This window comes from Cavia porcellus, unplaced genomic scaffold (genome assembly GCF_034190915.1).
Source record: "Cavia porcellus strain 051 isolate PalLab524CR breed Dunkin Hartley unplaced genomic scaffold, mCavPor4.1 scaffold_19, whole genome shotgun sequence".
In the NCBI taxonomy this organism is placed as follows: domain Eukaryota; kingdom Metazoa; phylum Chordata; class Mammalia; order Rodentia; family Caviidae; genus Cavia; species Cavia porcellus.
In genome coordinates this window covers 65,073,053-65,089,252 of record NW_026947502.1, presented here as the reverse complement: position 1 = coordinate 65,089,252, position 16,200 = coordinate 65,073,053, and the positions used below count along the sequence as shown (strand labels likewise).

The window sequence follows — 16,200 nt, the reverse complement described above, 5'->3', positions numbered from 1 at the left end:
GCCAAGGGTAACATCAAGAAGCCTTTAATGACCTGCATCTGCATCATGCCCTTGGCTGTCACAGGCCTCACTGACCCTCACTCCCAGGGTGAGCTGAGGATCAGTGTTCTGCCTGCTTACTTGTCCTACGATGCCCCATGGCCCGTCAGGAAGATCCCGCTGCGCTGCACAGCCCATTATGTGGCTTACCATGTGGAGTCCAAGGTCTGTTTCCCATCCCACCCTATGTACCCTCCCCACTTTCTCCCTGGTCTGGCCTTGCATATGACACCCCTGTCCCTTAGGTGTATGCTGTGGCCACCAGCACTAGCACACCATGCACCCGCATCCCACGAATGACAGGGGAAGAAAAGGAGTTTGAGGCCATCGAGAGAGGTGTGTAGTGCTAGAGATGGGTGGGCTGTGCTTGGGGCTGGCTCTGACCGCCACCCCTTGCATCCCTGCAGATGACAGGTACATCCACCCACAGCAGGAGGCCTTCTCTATCCAGCTCATTTCCCCAGTTAGCTGGGAGGCCATTCCCAATGCCAGGTAAGACTGGGCGTGAGTGGGGACTATGCCTTGATTGCCAGGCCGGGGTGTCTTAAGACCTGACTTTGTGCAGGATTGAGCTGGAGGAATGGGAACATGTCACATGCATGAAGACGGTGTCACTGCGCAGTGAGGAGACTGTGTCAGGCCTCAAAGGCTACGTGGCTGCTGGCACTTGCCTAATGCAGGGGGAGGAGGTCACGTGTCGAGGACGGGTAAGTGGGCAGTAGGTGGGGAGCAGGGCCAGTTTAGGGGCAGGCAGTACTCCTGCCATTTCCATGTGTCCCTTAGATCCTGATCATGGATGTGATTGAGGTGGTGCCTGAGCCTGGCCAACCCCTAACCAAGAACAAGTTCAAGGTCCTGTATGAAAAGGAACAGAAAGGACCTGTGACAGCCCTGTGTCACTGCAATGGCCACCTGGTGTCAGCCATCGGCCAGAAGGTCTCTCCCCATGCCTGCCCCACTCATCCTTGCCCTTGCCACCTGCCTCTGCTCATGAATACACACCCCATAGATCTTCCTGTGGAGCCTCCGGGCCAGTGAACTGACAGGCATGGCCTTCATCGATACCCAGTTATACATCCATCAGATGATCAGCGTAAAAAACTTCATCCTGGCTGCAGATGTCATGAAGAGCATCTCATTGCTACGCTACCAAGAGGAGAGCAAGACACTGAGCCTGGTGTCCCGGGTACTCTGTGTGGCTTAGCAGTGTGGGGGGACCAGCGAGAGTGGGGTAGTGTAAAGCCCAGCCTGACCTCTCCTTCCTTCCTTCCTTCCTTCCTTCCCCAGGATGCCAAGCCCCTGGAAGTGTATAGTGTGGACTTCATGGTGGACAATGCCCAGCTGGGCTTCCTGGGTGAGTAGGCAGGGGCTTCCTGGGTGAGCAGGCAGGAGCTGCAACTTTGAGTTACTAGGCTGATTCTGGGCTTCCATCCTCAGTGTCTGACCGAGATCGCAACCTGATGGTGTACATGTACCTGCCAGAAGGTGCGTATACACACCTCACCCCCATCCCCGCCCTATCACTGGGCACCAGGTGCTGGGTTGGCAATGACCCAAGTCTCTTTGGCTCAGCCAAGGAGAGTTTTGGAGGCATGCGCCTACTGCGCCGGGCAGACTTCCATGTGGGAGCCCACGTGAACACCTTCTGGAGGACCCCGTGCCGTGGGGCCACAGAGGGGCCCAGCAAGAAATCAGTTGTGTGGGAAAACAAGCACATCACATGGTTTGGTGAGTACCGGGCCGGGTATCCCTGGGGGTGGAGGGGCTGGCAGCGTGGCTCACACTGTGTCCTCTGACCCTACAGCCACACTGGATGGTGGCATTGGGCTCTTGCTGCCCATGCAGGAGAAGACCTATCGGCGCTTGCTGATGCTGCAGAATGCACTGACCACCATGCTGCCCCACCATGCTGGCCTCAACCCCCGCGCCTTCCGGTGAGTGCTTGCCATGCTCATCTCCCTAGCCCTGTTCCCCTGTGCCAGGTCTTACCCCAACCCCTACCAAATGCCCACCTCCTGCAGGATGCTGCATGTAGACCGGCGCATCCTGCAGAATGCTGTGCGGAATGTCCTTGATGGGGAGCTGCTTAACCGGTACCTGTACCTTAGCACCATGGAGCGTGGTGAGCTGGCTAAGAAGATTGGAACCACACCTGACATTGTGAGCGACCTGCCCATCCACCCACCCCAGCCCCTTCCCAACCTGCTCAGGTCTTCCCCTGACCTCCCACCTCCCTCATTCCACAGATCTTAGATGACCTACTGGAGACAGACCGAGTCACTGCCCACTTCTAGTGCTGATCCTGCCCACCCATGCATACTACCTCTTGCCCTTTTTTATACAAAATACAAGGAGAACAATTTCTTGGAGAAAAGTGTGGTCATTGTGTTGTTCATCACTAGCCCTCGGGCCTAGGTCTCCAGGTACTGGTAGAGCTCTTCAGTCCTGGTTAGAAGGCCCAGGCGAGTGAGAACACGAACCAGGAGGGCGGTGAGTCTCATGGTAAGGGTCTCCAGCCTGAGTGGCAGGGCCAAGGGGTCATGGGTTATGGTGAGCAGACCCTGACCAGCTGCCTCACTAGGCCTATATACTCACCTGAGGGCCACTTCAAACTTGAGTGTCTCCCAGATGACCCTGACACGGCACAGGAGGCTGCTGCCATAGATACCCTGGTATATTGCACTTGCCAGGCGGCTCCAGCCCCGAACAGCACTGTGTCAGACACATGTGTGAGCTGCTGCCCTGCCCTGCCCCCACCTACCCTTCAGGTTAACCAACCTCTTGGCCATGAGAAAGTAGCGGTCCACAGGAGTTCCAAGGGCCACATTGATGGCACGCACAGTATTGATGTTTCGCAATACAAGCAGCATGGGCCGTGGCATTGCCTTGAGCACTTCCATGATATTTTCAAAGTGGTTGCGGGCCATGTCTTGCATGTAGGTGGTCTCCTCATGGCTCAGTGGGCGGGAGCTCCACAGCCGCTCCAGGTGCACGGGCCGCTGCATAAGCACCTCCGAGAACAGCATGTAGTCTACAGAGGCACAGTCTAAGCAGGCTCTGCACTTGGTCCCCACCCACCCTGGCAGCCAGCAGCCACTCTCACCTTGTACACCAAGTGCAGCTGAGTGTGTCTTCATTGCTGCATCGTCCCTTAGGATGATTGCTCGCCACAGCTGGCACAGGGATTCCCGGTCCCTGTGGGAGCCAGTGAGCCTATATCCCAGGGCAGGAAGACGGGCCCCGGGAGAGCCTTGCCCAGCTCCTACCCCACTTACTTCTGATCCAGGAACTGGTAGAGCCCATGGTCCAGCAGCACCAGCTCTGCTTTCCCATCTGGACCTCTCCTCACCAGAACTAGGGACACAGCACATCAGCTCACGCCAACCCCACCAAGACCCTACCCTGGGGTGGTTTCCTACCGTTGCCAGGGTGGGGGTCAGAGTGGATGAAGCCCGTGTAGAAGATCTGCTCAGCAAAAGCCTGGATCACCTTTTTTGCTACCTGGGGGAAGGATGGGACATGCAATAGATACAGGCAACACTGTACCCTACCCTGCATGTAGCACTCACATCCTGTACTGCCAGCCCCTGGCTCTTGATGGCCTCCACATCGTTGATTTTGCATCCATCACAGAAGTCAGCTGTCAGCACGCGCTGGGAGAGAGCGAGAGGCTGAGCTCAGCAGACCTGTGTTGCCCCCCCAGGAAGAAGCTAGCTAGCCTACCTTGCTACATTTGTCCCAGTGGACGCGGGGGACCACAATGTAGTGAAAGTGCTTCAATTCCTGGGCACAGCGCTCTGCATTGCGGCCCTCATTCTCAAAGTCCAGCTCCTGGGCCAAGGTCCCCTTTAAATCCTGTAGCCAGACAGGCTCTTAGGGAGTAAGGTCCAGAACCAGCTCCCACCCACCACCTGGAGGATGTGGCTCCTGCCTGCTGGGGCAGTGCTACCTGCAGGACCCAGCTAAAGCCAAAGCTGGGGTGCATGAGCTCCACAAGCCGTAGCAGGACCTCCAGTGTGTGCACATCTGCCTCAAAGCGATCCTGCAGGTCAATGTACTGCACCTAGGAGGGACAGGCTGTCTAGGACCAGGATGGCCACCATGTCAAGAGCTTAACCCTGGATACGCAGCCCAGGTACCTTGACAGCCACAGCAGTGCCATCCTGCAGCTTGGCACGGTGCACCTGTGCCAGACTTGCAGCAGCTATTGGCTGGTACTCAAACTCCTGGAAGAGCTCCTGGGGGAGTGCCTGGAAGTCTTCAAGGAACAAGTCATCCACCTGATGGGAACAGGCATTACAGCAACAATTGGTGGTTCTTGTTCCCTACTCTCCCATGGGTGGAGCTCACCTCCCGGAAGCCACGCGTGAGGGCCTTATCCTCCAGCACACGAAGGGTCCTGATGTATTCTGGTGGCAGCAGGTGGTTGAAGGCACACAGCCCTTGGCCCAGTTTCACGTATAGGCCACCATTTCGGATGGCCCCTGTCACCAGGGCATCAGCTGCCCGCTGGTGACACGCAGACATCACCTCCATGTACCCCGGGCTGTTCTGACCACAGGCATAGAGGGGAGGATGGGGCAGGCAGCCACCTCCTTAGTCCCCCAGCACCCGCTACCTCCAGCATGTTCCCACATGCCCAGGCTAACAACAGACCTCTTCCACCCCTCGCAGGATGACGTTGGTACACCACCAGTAGTCCAGGGAGATGTATAGGCCGATCCTTAGGGACCTGTGGGCAAAGGCAGGCTCAGTCAGGACTCAGACAATGGGGCTCCTGTGTGGCTCCTCATTCCCCAAACCCCTCTATCCTCATCCCTGCCACCCCCCTGGGAACTCATAGGCACTTTTTGGTCCTACTTGGGACTTCTCTGCAGGTCAGCCTCAGTCTGACACACCCATAGCATGCAGGCGAGGAAGGGAGACCAGTGTCAAGAAAGTGAGGCTATGCATATCCTTCCTCTGACACCTGCCCATCTTGGTCTTCCTGCCCATCCTAGCCAGACAGAGGGCCAGCAGGAACCTGGCACTGCACAGTATGCACGGGTTGTCAGACATCTCTCCTTCCTAGGCAGTACAATCCCAGAGGTGAGGGAGATGACTGCCTTCACAAGAACAAAAGACAATGTCCCAAATACAAAGGGAGAAAATGACAATGATCATTCAGGGAAGATGTCTGTAAGCTTGTGGTCTTTACCATTTGAGGATAAACACAAACAGTGAAGCTTAGTGGTATGTGCATCTCAGACACCCAGTTCTGGTCTGTGAGAGGCATGGATATGCAGCCATTCTTCACCCAAAGGTACCAGCTAATCCCATGGCAAGGCAGGAAATGACAAAGATGAGCCCAGAGCATTCCATACTGCTAGGGAGAGACAAAACACTCAAGAGAGCTGAACCAGCAGGTAGAGAAGGTTAACAGTAAAACTAGGGGTGAGTATGCTGGGATACTGGAAAGCATTTACAACTTCGCTGTTTCAATTTTTTCACAATAAAATGTTGGAAATAGAGAGATAGGACATAAAAGCCTGACTGAAGGGACTCCCTTAGTTAATTCTGGAATAATCTTTGCAAAATGATACAGGCAGTAGCAAACTGGATAAAATAAATCCTGAATCTTGACTAGTATAAATAATTCATAAATGGGAGAAGAGAGACCTCCTTACAGGAAGATGGATAGTAAATGTTGATGGAAAGAAAATTCTAGAACATCATCTTTAAAAAAAATCATGCTTTGACAACTCTTAATAATTAATCATGCCAATAGATATGGTATACACCCATAATCACGGAGGATTGCTGTGAGTTCAAGGCCAGTCTAGGCTACACATTGAGACCCTGTCTCACAACAACCAAAATAATAATAAATTCACCCAAGAAGGACACAACAATGCTAGGTGAGTAGGTAGGAGGGCCACAGGACAGACACTAACATCATCCAAAGTGTCACCCCTGGGTACTTGTCAATGTCAATGAGGCAAATGCTGAAACTTAAGAGATAAACAGATCATATGCCACCTGACTAGACACTGAGAACACAGTATGTGTCATTTTAACAGTGTTCCTGACAAAAGTACATCACCTGAATCAGACCTCACAAACATACAACCCCAGTGAGAGAGTGTGGCCAGAAAGATTTTCCCATAGGTTACACAGTATCTGTTTTAAACTCTGACCCTGTCATATCTGTGATATTGTAGGAACTCTGCCTCTTTGGGAATGACATGGGCCCCGTGCATTCTGATAAAGTTTTATTGACCCAACAAGCAGCAGCCACATTGGGTGATTCCATTTACCCCAAGGACCATGGTTCCCCCACCCTGCTGTACAACAGAACTACTGGTCTTCAAAGTTGCTGTGTGGTAAAGAATTAGCTTTACCCAAAGGGCAGGCCTTTGCTCTGCTTCCTGGAGATAGCCAGTGAAACCGGCTATGCCTAAGTATGAAAAGCCTAATAAAAGCAGGGAGGGCATAGTGATAGATGCCTGTAATCCTAGTACTCTGGAAGGTTAAAAGCAGGAGGATCACAAATTTGAGCTCATTAAACACTAAACAATTTAGCAAGAACCTGTCTCAACAAACTGAGATAAGGGCTACAGATAGAGCTAAGGGTCTAGATTCAATTTCAGTACTGTAAAGATAAATCAACAAGCAAATAAATGCATGTTCCTGAGTTCTGTGCATCATTCTAGAGAACTATCAAAGCTAAGGAAGGGCTGGGCTATGGCTCAGCAGTACGGCACTTGCCTTGCATGTGTGTGGCCCTGTGTTCAATCCTCAATACAGAGAGGAAAAAAAGATATTTTCAGCAAGGTACAGAGGGGTGCACACCTAAAATTCTAGCTTACTATGGAGGCTCAGATGGGAGGACTGCCAGTTTGAGGCCAGCCCAGGCAACTTAGTGAGACAAAACAAAACAAAAACAAAAATAACAACAAGAACAACAAAGACCCATCTTAGCCAGGTGTGATGGTACTACATATCTGTAGTGCCAGCACCCTGGGAGGCTGAGGCAAGACTGGAAGTTCGAACCCAGCTTGACCATTTTAGCAAGACCCTATCTCAAAATTTAAAAAAAAAGGTCAGGCATGATGGTACATGCTTGTAATACCAGCATATAAGAAGCTGAGGCAGGAGAATCATTATGAATTTGAGGCCAGTCTGGATTTGAGGCCTCTGTACCTTGCTGAAAATATCTTTTTTTCCTCTCTGTATTGAGGATTGAACACAGGGCCACACACATGCAAGGCAAGTGCTGTACTGCTGTACACAAACAAATTTAAGGTCAACCTGCTTTATACAGTGAGACTTTGTCTCAAAAAAAAAAAACAAAAACAAAAAAACAAAAAAGATTTTAAAACAAACAAACAATAGGGGTAGGGATGAGGTTCAGCACACCTCATCCCAAAGGCCCTGAGCTCAAAGCACAGTACTGGGGGGGGGGGGGACGGGACACAACATTTTTTCATTACATACAGGGTGTGAGTTAAAAGCACTGGGTTCTGAGGCAGAGAGAAATCTTACCCCAAATCATCCTGGGCAGAAGCTGAACACACAGCACCTCCAGTAAAGATAGAAATAATGGCGCTGAGTAAATCACTCCTTTCCACCCCAGGTAATTTTAACAGCACTGTAGCATCCTACGAGTCAGATGTGGTGGCTCACACCTGTAATCTCAGCACTCAGGAAACTGAGGCAGGACTGCTTCAAAAAGTTCAAGGCCAGCTGGGGCTACACAGTGAGTCCAAGACCAGCCTGAACTATATAGGGAGACCCTGTCTCAAAATAAAACAAACAAAACCTAACATCCTAGGGCCATTCTCCACCCACTGTCCTTAAGAAAGGTGGAGAGTAACAAAAACTCAGGTAATCTCTGATGTTCTAAGAGGTTTCCTAGCCTGACCTTCAGTCAGCTTTTTCCTCCTCCACCTTTATTAAGGGTTCATGAATAGACAACACATCTCATGCATGTAATTAAGAGCAGAGCATGCCTCTAATCCCAGCAGTAGGGAGGCTGAGGCAAGAGGATCACTGCAGTTCAAGGCCAGTCTGGGCTATTTAGTGAGTTCAAGGCCATCCTGTATCACAAAGTGGGACCCTATTTCAAGGCAAAAAAAAAAAAAAATCAGAGCAGATTCTGGAAAAGCCATGTGTGTTGAGAGCACCTGAGATGACACAGCCCCTGTCAATCATTCCTATCAGTCATGCTGACTCAGGGGCTGGGATTTAGCTTAGAGGCATAAGTGCTTGCCTGGCATGTGTGAGGTCCTACCAAAAAAAGAAAAAAAGAAAGAAAGAAAGAAAGAGAGACTCAGATGAGCCTCACAGGCCGAGGTGCATCTCCTTTAAGCTCCTGTGTGCAGTCCTCTTGCTTTTCTATCATTCTGGCACCACTTTCTGTTATACCATATTTTTGTTGCTTCAGATGTGACCTCAGCAAAACTTTCTTTGATCTTCAGTAAACATAACTGCTTTCTATTTGGCACTGGGTGTGTGCCTGCAATTCCATGCTCATCATACACAAGAGCCTGGATTTTACATGCTGAATTCATCATGCGGTAACACCTCTAACACTCTACATCTCTGCTCTTCTGCACCAACATGTTCCCAGCCCTCTGCTGGTGCTTGAGTATTCTACCTTGCCCCTTCTCTGTGCCAGAGGGGAAGCATCCTGGGCCTGCCTATGCTGGCATGCATCATCAGGCTCAGAAGCACAGAGAACATGCTAGAGAGAACATGCTAGTCTCTCTAACTAATGTTAGCTTAGAGGCATAAGTGCTTGCTTAGTCTCTCTAACTAATGTTAGAGAGACTAAGAGTCCTGCTGGAGTCCAGAAGCAAGCTATGAAGCCCATTTATTTCCCCATAAGTGAGCTCAGAAGGCTGAGGTCTCCAATGGGGAGCAGCAGCGGTATGACAAAGAGTTAGCCACACAGTGGTTGCCAGGGTCCACCAAGGTTCCTGCACACAGGGTGACAGAAGCAGGGAGAGGACTCTTAAGTTCTGCCTTCATTGAACCTGGGGCTGTGGGGACAGAGGCCTGGAGGACACAGGGGACACTGCGCAGAACCTGCCAACAAGGGATACTGGCACGGGGAAGGACGTTCTGTCCACAAGGCTGGCAATCAGTTTCAGTGAAGTGCTGGATAAAGTATCTGAAGATCTGAGTCCTAAATCCTCCCCGGGAAGAGGACCTAGGCATGAGACAGCAGGTGCTTAGAGCTGGATAGAAAAAGGCAATCTCTGTCCAGCAGCCCATCCCCATCTCCAGTTCAAAGGCCCTTTGGGATAAATGAATTTTCAATGCCCAGAGCCAGCGCCCAAAAAGGTTGGCTCAGTAAGGCTCGGTAGCTGTTGCAATTTGCATCTAGATGTCCCCACAAGCCTCGTATGGTCACAGGGACTTTTCAGAGGTGGCTGAATCTAGAGTATGTGATGCTGCGATTAAGGGTGTATGATAAGTAAATCAGTCCATTGATTGGTTTGGCATAGTTCTGGCTAGGACTAAGGGTATGAACACTACACCTGCCCTAGGGCAGGTAGTCTGCATACAATATAGGGAACAGAAAGAGTCTTGTCTTCTGTGCTGCTGCCCTTGTTACTTCTGCTATCTTGTGGGTACCATGAACTTTTTCTCCTCTGGAATGCCCCTCTGCCAAGTCAGCCTGCCTTGGAATCAGCCAATTATGGACTGAAACTTCTACAAACCGTGAGCTAAATAAACCTTTCTTCTCTTAACTTTGGGCATCAGGTATTTTGCTTTAGCAATGAGAGAAACATAACAAGACAGTGGCTATGGGGACCCCCACCCTGATTTCTGCACTGAGAGAGATTGTAGAAGACTTCAGGTGCTAGGAGAGGGATAGCCAGCATCTTCATCTGGGACATGAGCTCACCCAAGGTGCTGGGAGGACAGGTAGCTGCTCTCTACAAATAGTCAAGTTCTCACCAAAAAAGCTGATCTGTCCATTGTGGTTTGCCCTCTCAGCAGAACCTCACAGCCCCCCAGGACAAGCAGAGGAGGCTACCCGAGCCCTCCTACCTGCCAAATCGCCCAACGCCATCCACCATGAGCCGCATCCTTCTCTTCTCCTGCGCCTCTGCCATGGCATAACGGACTCCAAGGAGCAGGGGCACCCCCACTGCCACAGCAGAGAATGCCTGTCTCCACAGCAGTCTTGGTTTTGAGGCCCTATAGAGAATCACAGTGGTGCTGGGGGTGCTACCCTCCTTCTCCCAGGGCCAGGCTTCGTGGCTTACAGGATCTACACGCAGCATCTGACTTACCTCACCAGCCCAACTCAGCTTCTGTGGCAACCATTTTCCAGCCTTGGAGGAGCCACTTCTTAGAGCCACCCACCCTCCTCTCTCAGGCTTCTCCAACCTTTAGCAAAGTCCTTGAACACAGAACTTCACCCCTGCATACCCTGAAAGGTCACCCTATTTGTTTGCTGCAGCAGGTACTCTATTAGCATTCCTCCCGATTTGCCTTTACTTGTGGTAATGCTATCTATGGTCAGGAGTCTCCTGACGCTGTCACTGGGCAGAGTGTGCCAAGCATGGATCAGGACACTGTTGGCCCTGTGTTTCAGTGTACTACATGGACATGCAACTATTTCTCGCCCAACTTGGGAGCCTCCACTGCCCTGCGCGCCTGCACAGATCGTTATCTTCCTGCCTGGGAATGGATGCGTACCCACACATCTAGAGGATGACTACCTGGCAGCTAGGCCCTTGAAATTCCTCCTGAAGAATGCAGCTGGGCACAACCATGGCATCCGCCTGGTCTGCAGCAGTGCAGAGTGGAAGTGGCACAGTCGCACCTGCAAAGAGCAAACAGCCTGGCTCAACCAGGGCAGAGACATGGCTAGGACCCACCACTTGCAAAGGTCAGGGGCCCAGGCTTGGGCATGCTGTGCTACTCGGAAATCATAACCCAAGTGGTGGTGTAAGCCCATAATTCTAGCACTGGGAGGCTGAAGTAGGAAGATCGCCACAGGTTCAAGGTCAACCTGGACAACAGTTTAAGATTGACCTGCACTCTACAGCAAAACTTTGTCTAAAAAAACAAAAATAAGCAAACAAACAAAAAAGATGGGCAATGCCTCCAGGCTCCAGCCAGGGACCAATCTACACACTGGGCTCAGGAATGAAGACACAGGCCTAGCTCTTAGAAGCAAGGGAAAAGAGTAGTATTCATCAAGGACAGGAAAGGTCCAGGAGCTCATCTTGTGTCTGCCTATCCCCTCAGTCCCCATAGGAAGAAACTCATCATGACCTAGACATTCTTTTGGTGGTATCTGTGACCTGCCATTTACTACTGCCTACTCCCGAGGCCACTGACCAATGGCCACAGAAGCAGCTCAGTTGTGGAAGTGTCAACAGTGCTCAGTCAGAAAGAAGATGTCCAAAAAGGTGGAACCCACAGGTCACTGTTCTGAATGCAAAAAGTACTAGGAGCTCATGACTTACTAAGACACTAGAGGCAGGGGTCCTACCTTGGGGAAAGGCAGAGTGGATGATATGCATTGTCCTGAGCACTGAGAAAAGGCCAGGGACACGGACTCCATTTATGCTGTTCACTAGCAATCTGGTTGTTTTTTATTGAGATGAGGTCTCAGTAGGTTGTCCAGACTGGTCTCAAATCCTTAGACTCAAGCAATCCTCCTGCCTCAGCCTCCTATATATCTGGGACCACAGGCACCACTAACAAACCTAGCTTCCAGCATTTGAGATGTGTGGTCTAAAAAGTTCCTCAATTACTAATTCTTCCAACAAGTCAGCATTTAGAGCAAAAAGGCCCAAAGAGCATGCCACCCACACCCCAGCACAGATGTGACTATTATCAGTCAATACTGAACTAGGGGGCTGGGGATTTAGCTCAGCAGCGTAAGTGCCTGCCTTGCAAGCAGGCAGTCATGAGTTTGATCCCTGGTACCAATAAAAACGAAAAAGACCAAAAAAAAAAAAAGAATACTGAACCGAAGACCTGACTCCCACTTACTTTCTGGTCAAGGCATACAGCCCTACAAACAATCTCAAGGACTGCAAAAGACAAAGGTCACAAAGGACAAGGCCCCAGGAGAACAGGCTGACTGAACCCTCCATTCATCAAGGCCACACAGAGCAGGTGCTGATTCTCAAGGAAATGACAGCAAGAAGCAGCCCAGGCAGATAAGGCTGGGAACCTCACATTCCACCCTTCGGACTGCCTGGCTCACATCTCTTCACCTCTGCTATTTCCCAGAAAATGGCCGTTGTGACCATGGACTACGCTGGGGCACTTGGAGTGGGCTAGGAGGCACCTGCAGCACTGGCGGGAGGGGTGTCCACATGGACACTGCATCCTAGGGGGTTGAGGCTAAGACAGCACAGGCATTTCTGAGTGGTGGGCTAGAGCTGACTGGCTAGAAAACAGAACTTGTACTCAGAGGTGTAGGCTGCTGCAAGCAGAAGAGTGAGCACAAAAGAAGCTGAGTCAACATCCTTTCAGGAGATTAGGAGAAGCATCAGGAGGGTTCATCTCCAAAGGACAAGTATGTGCAACTGCAGCCAGACATGAACCAGTCAGTGCAATGACACTGAGTGTGCAGACAGCATCCTTTTGCTAAGAATGCCACTGAGAGGGCAGAGCCCCCTTGGGTGCTGAATCTGAGCTAGTAAGGCTCACAAGGTTAGCCAGATCTGCCTACCTCACTGCCACTCACCAAGTACTATGTTTTGGATGAAAATCGTTCCCCAAAGGCTCACATGTTCAGAGGTGGAGTTTCTGGAAGACAGCTGGATCATGGGGGCACTAATGTCATCAATGAATTAATCCACTGTACAAAGCTGAATGTGCTATCCAGAGGTGGGAGGAAGTAAGTCACCAGGCACTGGACTTTGAAACAACCTCTCTTCTTTTGCTCAGCCTCTTCTCTTTCTCTTCTCCCTTTTCCTCTCTTTCTTGCTCTCTCAGCTATCCAGGTGCCATGAAGCAAGCAGTTTTCCTCCCCCATGACTTTCTGCATTAAGCTAGCTAACCATGGACTGAGACTCCTTGAACCATGAGCCAAGATAAATCTTTTTTCCTTTAAATTATGCATGTCGGGTATTTTGTCACAGTAACGTACAGCCAACTATTATACCTGAAGTACCTGGAGAGGGGCCCTTCTCTCACAACTCTCCTTTGTGAAAAGGAAGGGCCCCTAGCAGGACTAGAAAGAGAAGCTCATACAGGTACTAGCACCTAAAGGTTTATTATGTTTATTATGACAAGGGACTGTCATATATATACATATATATATGTATATATATATATATATATATATATACATATATATATGTATATATATATTCACATGACCCACCACTAAAATTCATAGAAAGCTAGGGGTGAAACATGAGTTTGTTTTCTCAGTGACACCCTTTCACAGCATGCTGACCTCAGCATCCTGTGGTAAAATCCCACCATTACCAGGGGTCTCTATAGGCACAGCACATATTCCCCAAATATTTAGGAGAAAAAGTCAAGCCACCTGACAAATAACTTCAGCATCATTTTCATATTAAAGCATAAATTTCTTTTACAGAGAAGGATACCAAATTTGAATTATTTTGAAATGAAGCCAGCCCAGGTGTGGTGATGCACACCTGTAATCCCTGCACTCAGGAGGCTGAAGCAAGGCCGGTTTGAGTTCAAAACCAACCTAGACTACATAGTAAGACTCTGCCAAAAACAAAACAAAAGCTAGAGGTTCTGAGTGTGCCCTAGCTCCCAACGACTGCCCCTCAAGGTCAGCCCCTGGCACATCACCAGCTTGGTACAGACTGTTCTTGAAGATGAGGCCAGGAGGTCTGTCACCTGACCACTGCGTCCAATCACAACTTTCCATTTTAGTAACAGGAGCCAATGCTATAGCAGGAACTCCGGCTGTGAGTCACCCACTCAGGATCCAGGATGGGGATGCCAAAATAAATCCAGCCTGCTACTTTTTGCCTGCATGCCTTTACCCCTTCCCAACTTACCTGCCCTCCACCCTACTCATCACTCTTCCTGTCTCATCTCCTCTTTCCTGAGTGTTTCTGCACACTCCTCTCCCACAGTTCTTATTTCACTCTGGTGCAAAAGTGAGTTATAGTATCTGTGCCCCAGCTAGACTGTGAGCAGGGAATACCTCCCAAGCACTTTTACATTTCTAGGATCTAACACTGTGCTGAAGGCACTCAATGGACACATGCTGCATGACATCAACAGATGCCAAGCACCCCACATGGCTCAAGCCAGGACCTTACCCAAGTGACAGGTAAATGGACACAGTCAGGTAAGAGATGGAAGGTGGACCTGGACAGGCCAACCATGGGTGTCTCCATGGGTAGCTCAGGTTCCTGGTTCCTTCTAGTATGGGGTGCCCAAGGCTCGCTAACCTCTCTGAAACGGCTATCACATGGAATTTTCACAGCCCAAAAAGGAACACAGGCACAGGAAGCCTGTAACTATCTTCCTAAAACCCAGTCCAGAGTAATTTTTACCACATCCCACATCCCCAAACCCAACCCAAAAAATACCACTGAACTGCCTCCCACAAAGAGGCAGAGAAGACTGAGTTCCCAAACATACCCACCTACTTGGGTCTAGTGGAGATGGTGCTGGCCTATACTGATCTCAGCAGATCCCACAATCCTAATTGGATGAGGGGGTTCCTTTTACCTCAGACCTTAGGTTTTTCACAAGGAATACATGGTCTGTCTGCAGGGTAAAAGATGCCAGAGAGTTCTTTTACAGTGACTGCTCCGGAAACAGAAACTTATAAAGTAACAAAATGAGTTGAGCTGAAAATGGTGTCCCTTGCCTATAATCTCAGCCCTTGGGAGGCTGAAGCAGGAGGATCACCTAGAGTTCAAGACCAGTGAGGGCTACATAGTGAGTTCAAGGCCAGCAAGATCCTGTCTCCAAAAAAAAAAAAAGTTGAGTAGCAGTTCTCCAACAAAAACCAAAGTGTGTGCCATTAGGCAGAACCCAAGGATCACTGTAGGCACAAACTGAGTGCAGTCTGCAGGTTAGACACCGTGGATTAGATGAAAGGAAACTATAAAAAAGCAGCCCACATCAGAATGAAGCAACTGCAGTCTCATGATAAGGCCTGAAGCAAACACATCAAAAGAGGTAACCAGAACAAGGCAGCTTAATGGGAGGGTCAAGGGTGCTATGCATCTCAACAGCAGAGGAAACCGAGGCACAGAACAATCCCCACAATCAGAAAATGACAGATTAGGAATCCAGAGCAGGGGAAGCAGGTCTGCCTTGTCCTCCTCTCAGGACCAGCCAACATGGAGCCCGCTGGACCCAGCTACACCTGCTGGTTAAGCAGCTCCTAATCAGGAACCAAACACTGTTCTGTCCACACCCTGGGCCTGTCCGGATAATAAAAGGACCTGAATATGTGAAGCAACTTCAGAAACTGTAAACTGCTATACCGAAGGTCAACCCCAAGTCTCCTCCTCTCACACGGACACTACATCACTCTTTTGGTCTAGAGAACACTGTCACACATCAGTCCTTTTCACTGCAAACCACAAATTAATGGAATTCCTTGTATAACCATATCTAAATCTACAAGGCCAGGCTTACTAGAAAAGTAACAAACTCTGGCAAAAAGCCTTTCCTGTGGAATGGCTCATACTCTAGAAGGCCTCCAAGGATAAGGTATTTGGGGCTATCTCCAAGGTTGGAAGCGAGGGGCGGGTTAACGCCTCAGGGACCAGCAAGTTTCCTCCTACCCGTAAAACAGACGAAATAGTTTCTCTAAGGGAGGGAAGGGTCCAGGAAAGACAGGGATCCGAGAGGCGCCCACGTGTCCAGGAGAAAAGAGAGGACCCAGGGGTGGCGGCTTTGAAGCGGCGCCGGATCTCCCCTAAGGATCCGATTAGCAGAGCGAGCCTGAGGGCTGAGCCTCTCAAAAGCCCTAAGACGTGGAGGGTTGGGCAGGGGACAGGAGAACAAGATGAGCCCCCTTAGCGGGGGTTCGGGATGTGCAGCATCGGGACCCGGGAGAGTCCTCAGCTAGCGGGTCCTCACCGGCCGCCACATGTCCTCGCTGCGCTCTCCCCGCTCCGCAGGTCGCTTCCAGTCCCCCAGCAGGCCCCGTGGCCGCGCAGTGCGCAGGCGCGCCCAGCCACGCGC

The 16,200-nt window shown here is 50.4% G+C and overlaps 2 protein-coding genes across 3 annotated transcripts in view; one reads left to right on the top strand and one right to left on the bottom strand.

Moving 5' to 3' along the window:
* The window catches only part of Cpsf1 (cleavage and polyadenylation specific factor 1), a 14,271-nt gene extending 11,858 nt beyond the window's left edge, over positions 1–2,413 (top strand). For both annotated transcript variants that reach the window (XM_063231277.1, XM_013145781.3), the window contains 12 exons: positions 88–204; positions 285–375; positions 447–531; positions 605–746; positions 823–975; positions 1,049–1,225; positions 1,327–1,393; positions 1,477–1,524; positions 1,612–1,767; positions 1,844–1,973; positions 2,061–2,199; positions 2,286–2,413. In XM_063231277.1, the coding sequence (XP_063087347.1) occupies positions 88–204; positions 285–375; positions 447–531; positions 605–746; positions 823–975; positions 1,049–1,225; positions 1,327–1,393; positions 1,477–1,524; positions 1,612–1,767; positions 1,844–1,973; positions 2,061–2,199; positions 2,286–2,333 (1,353 nt within the window). In that variant the 3' untranslated portion in view covers positions 2,334–2,413. The remainder of the gene's footprint in view (positions 1–87; positions 205–284; positions 376–446; positions 532–604; positions 747–822; positions 976–1,048; positions 1,226–1,326; positions 1,394–1,476; positions 1,525–1,611; positions 1,768–1,843; positions 1,974–2,060; positions 2,200–2,285) is intronic.
* On the bottom strand, positions 2,400–16,200 carry Adck5 (aarF domain containing kinase 5). The gene is made up of 15 exons (XM_003463689.4): positions 16,096–16,200; positions 10,758–10,861; positions 10,081–10,230; positions 4,696–4,771; positions 4,390–4,590; positions 4,179–4,319; positions 3,989–4,102; positions 3,763–3,894; positions 3,609–3,692; positions 3,459–3,540; positions 3,315–3,393; positions 3,143–3,234; positions 2,818–3,070; positions 2,635–2,751; positions 2,400–2,556 (listed from the first exon to the last, which is right to left on the bottom strand). The coding sequence occupies exons 1-15, from the start codon at positions 16,105–16,107 to the stop codon at positions 2,451–2,453; spliced, it is 1,743 nt and encodes a 580-aa protein (XP_003463737.1). The 5' UTR covers positions 16,108–16,200; the 3' UTR covers positions 2,400–2,450.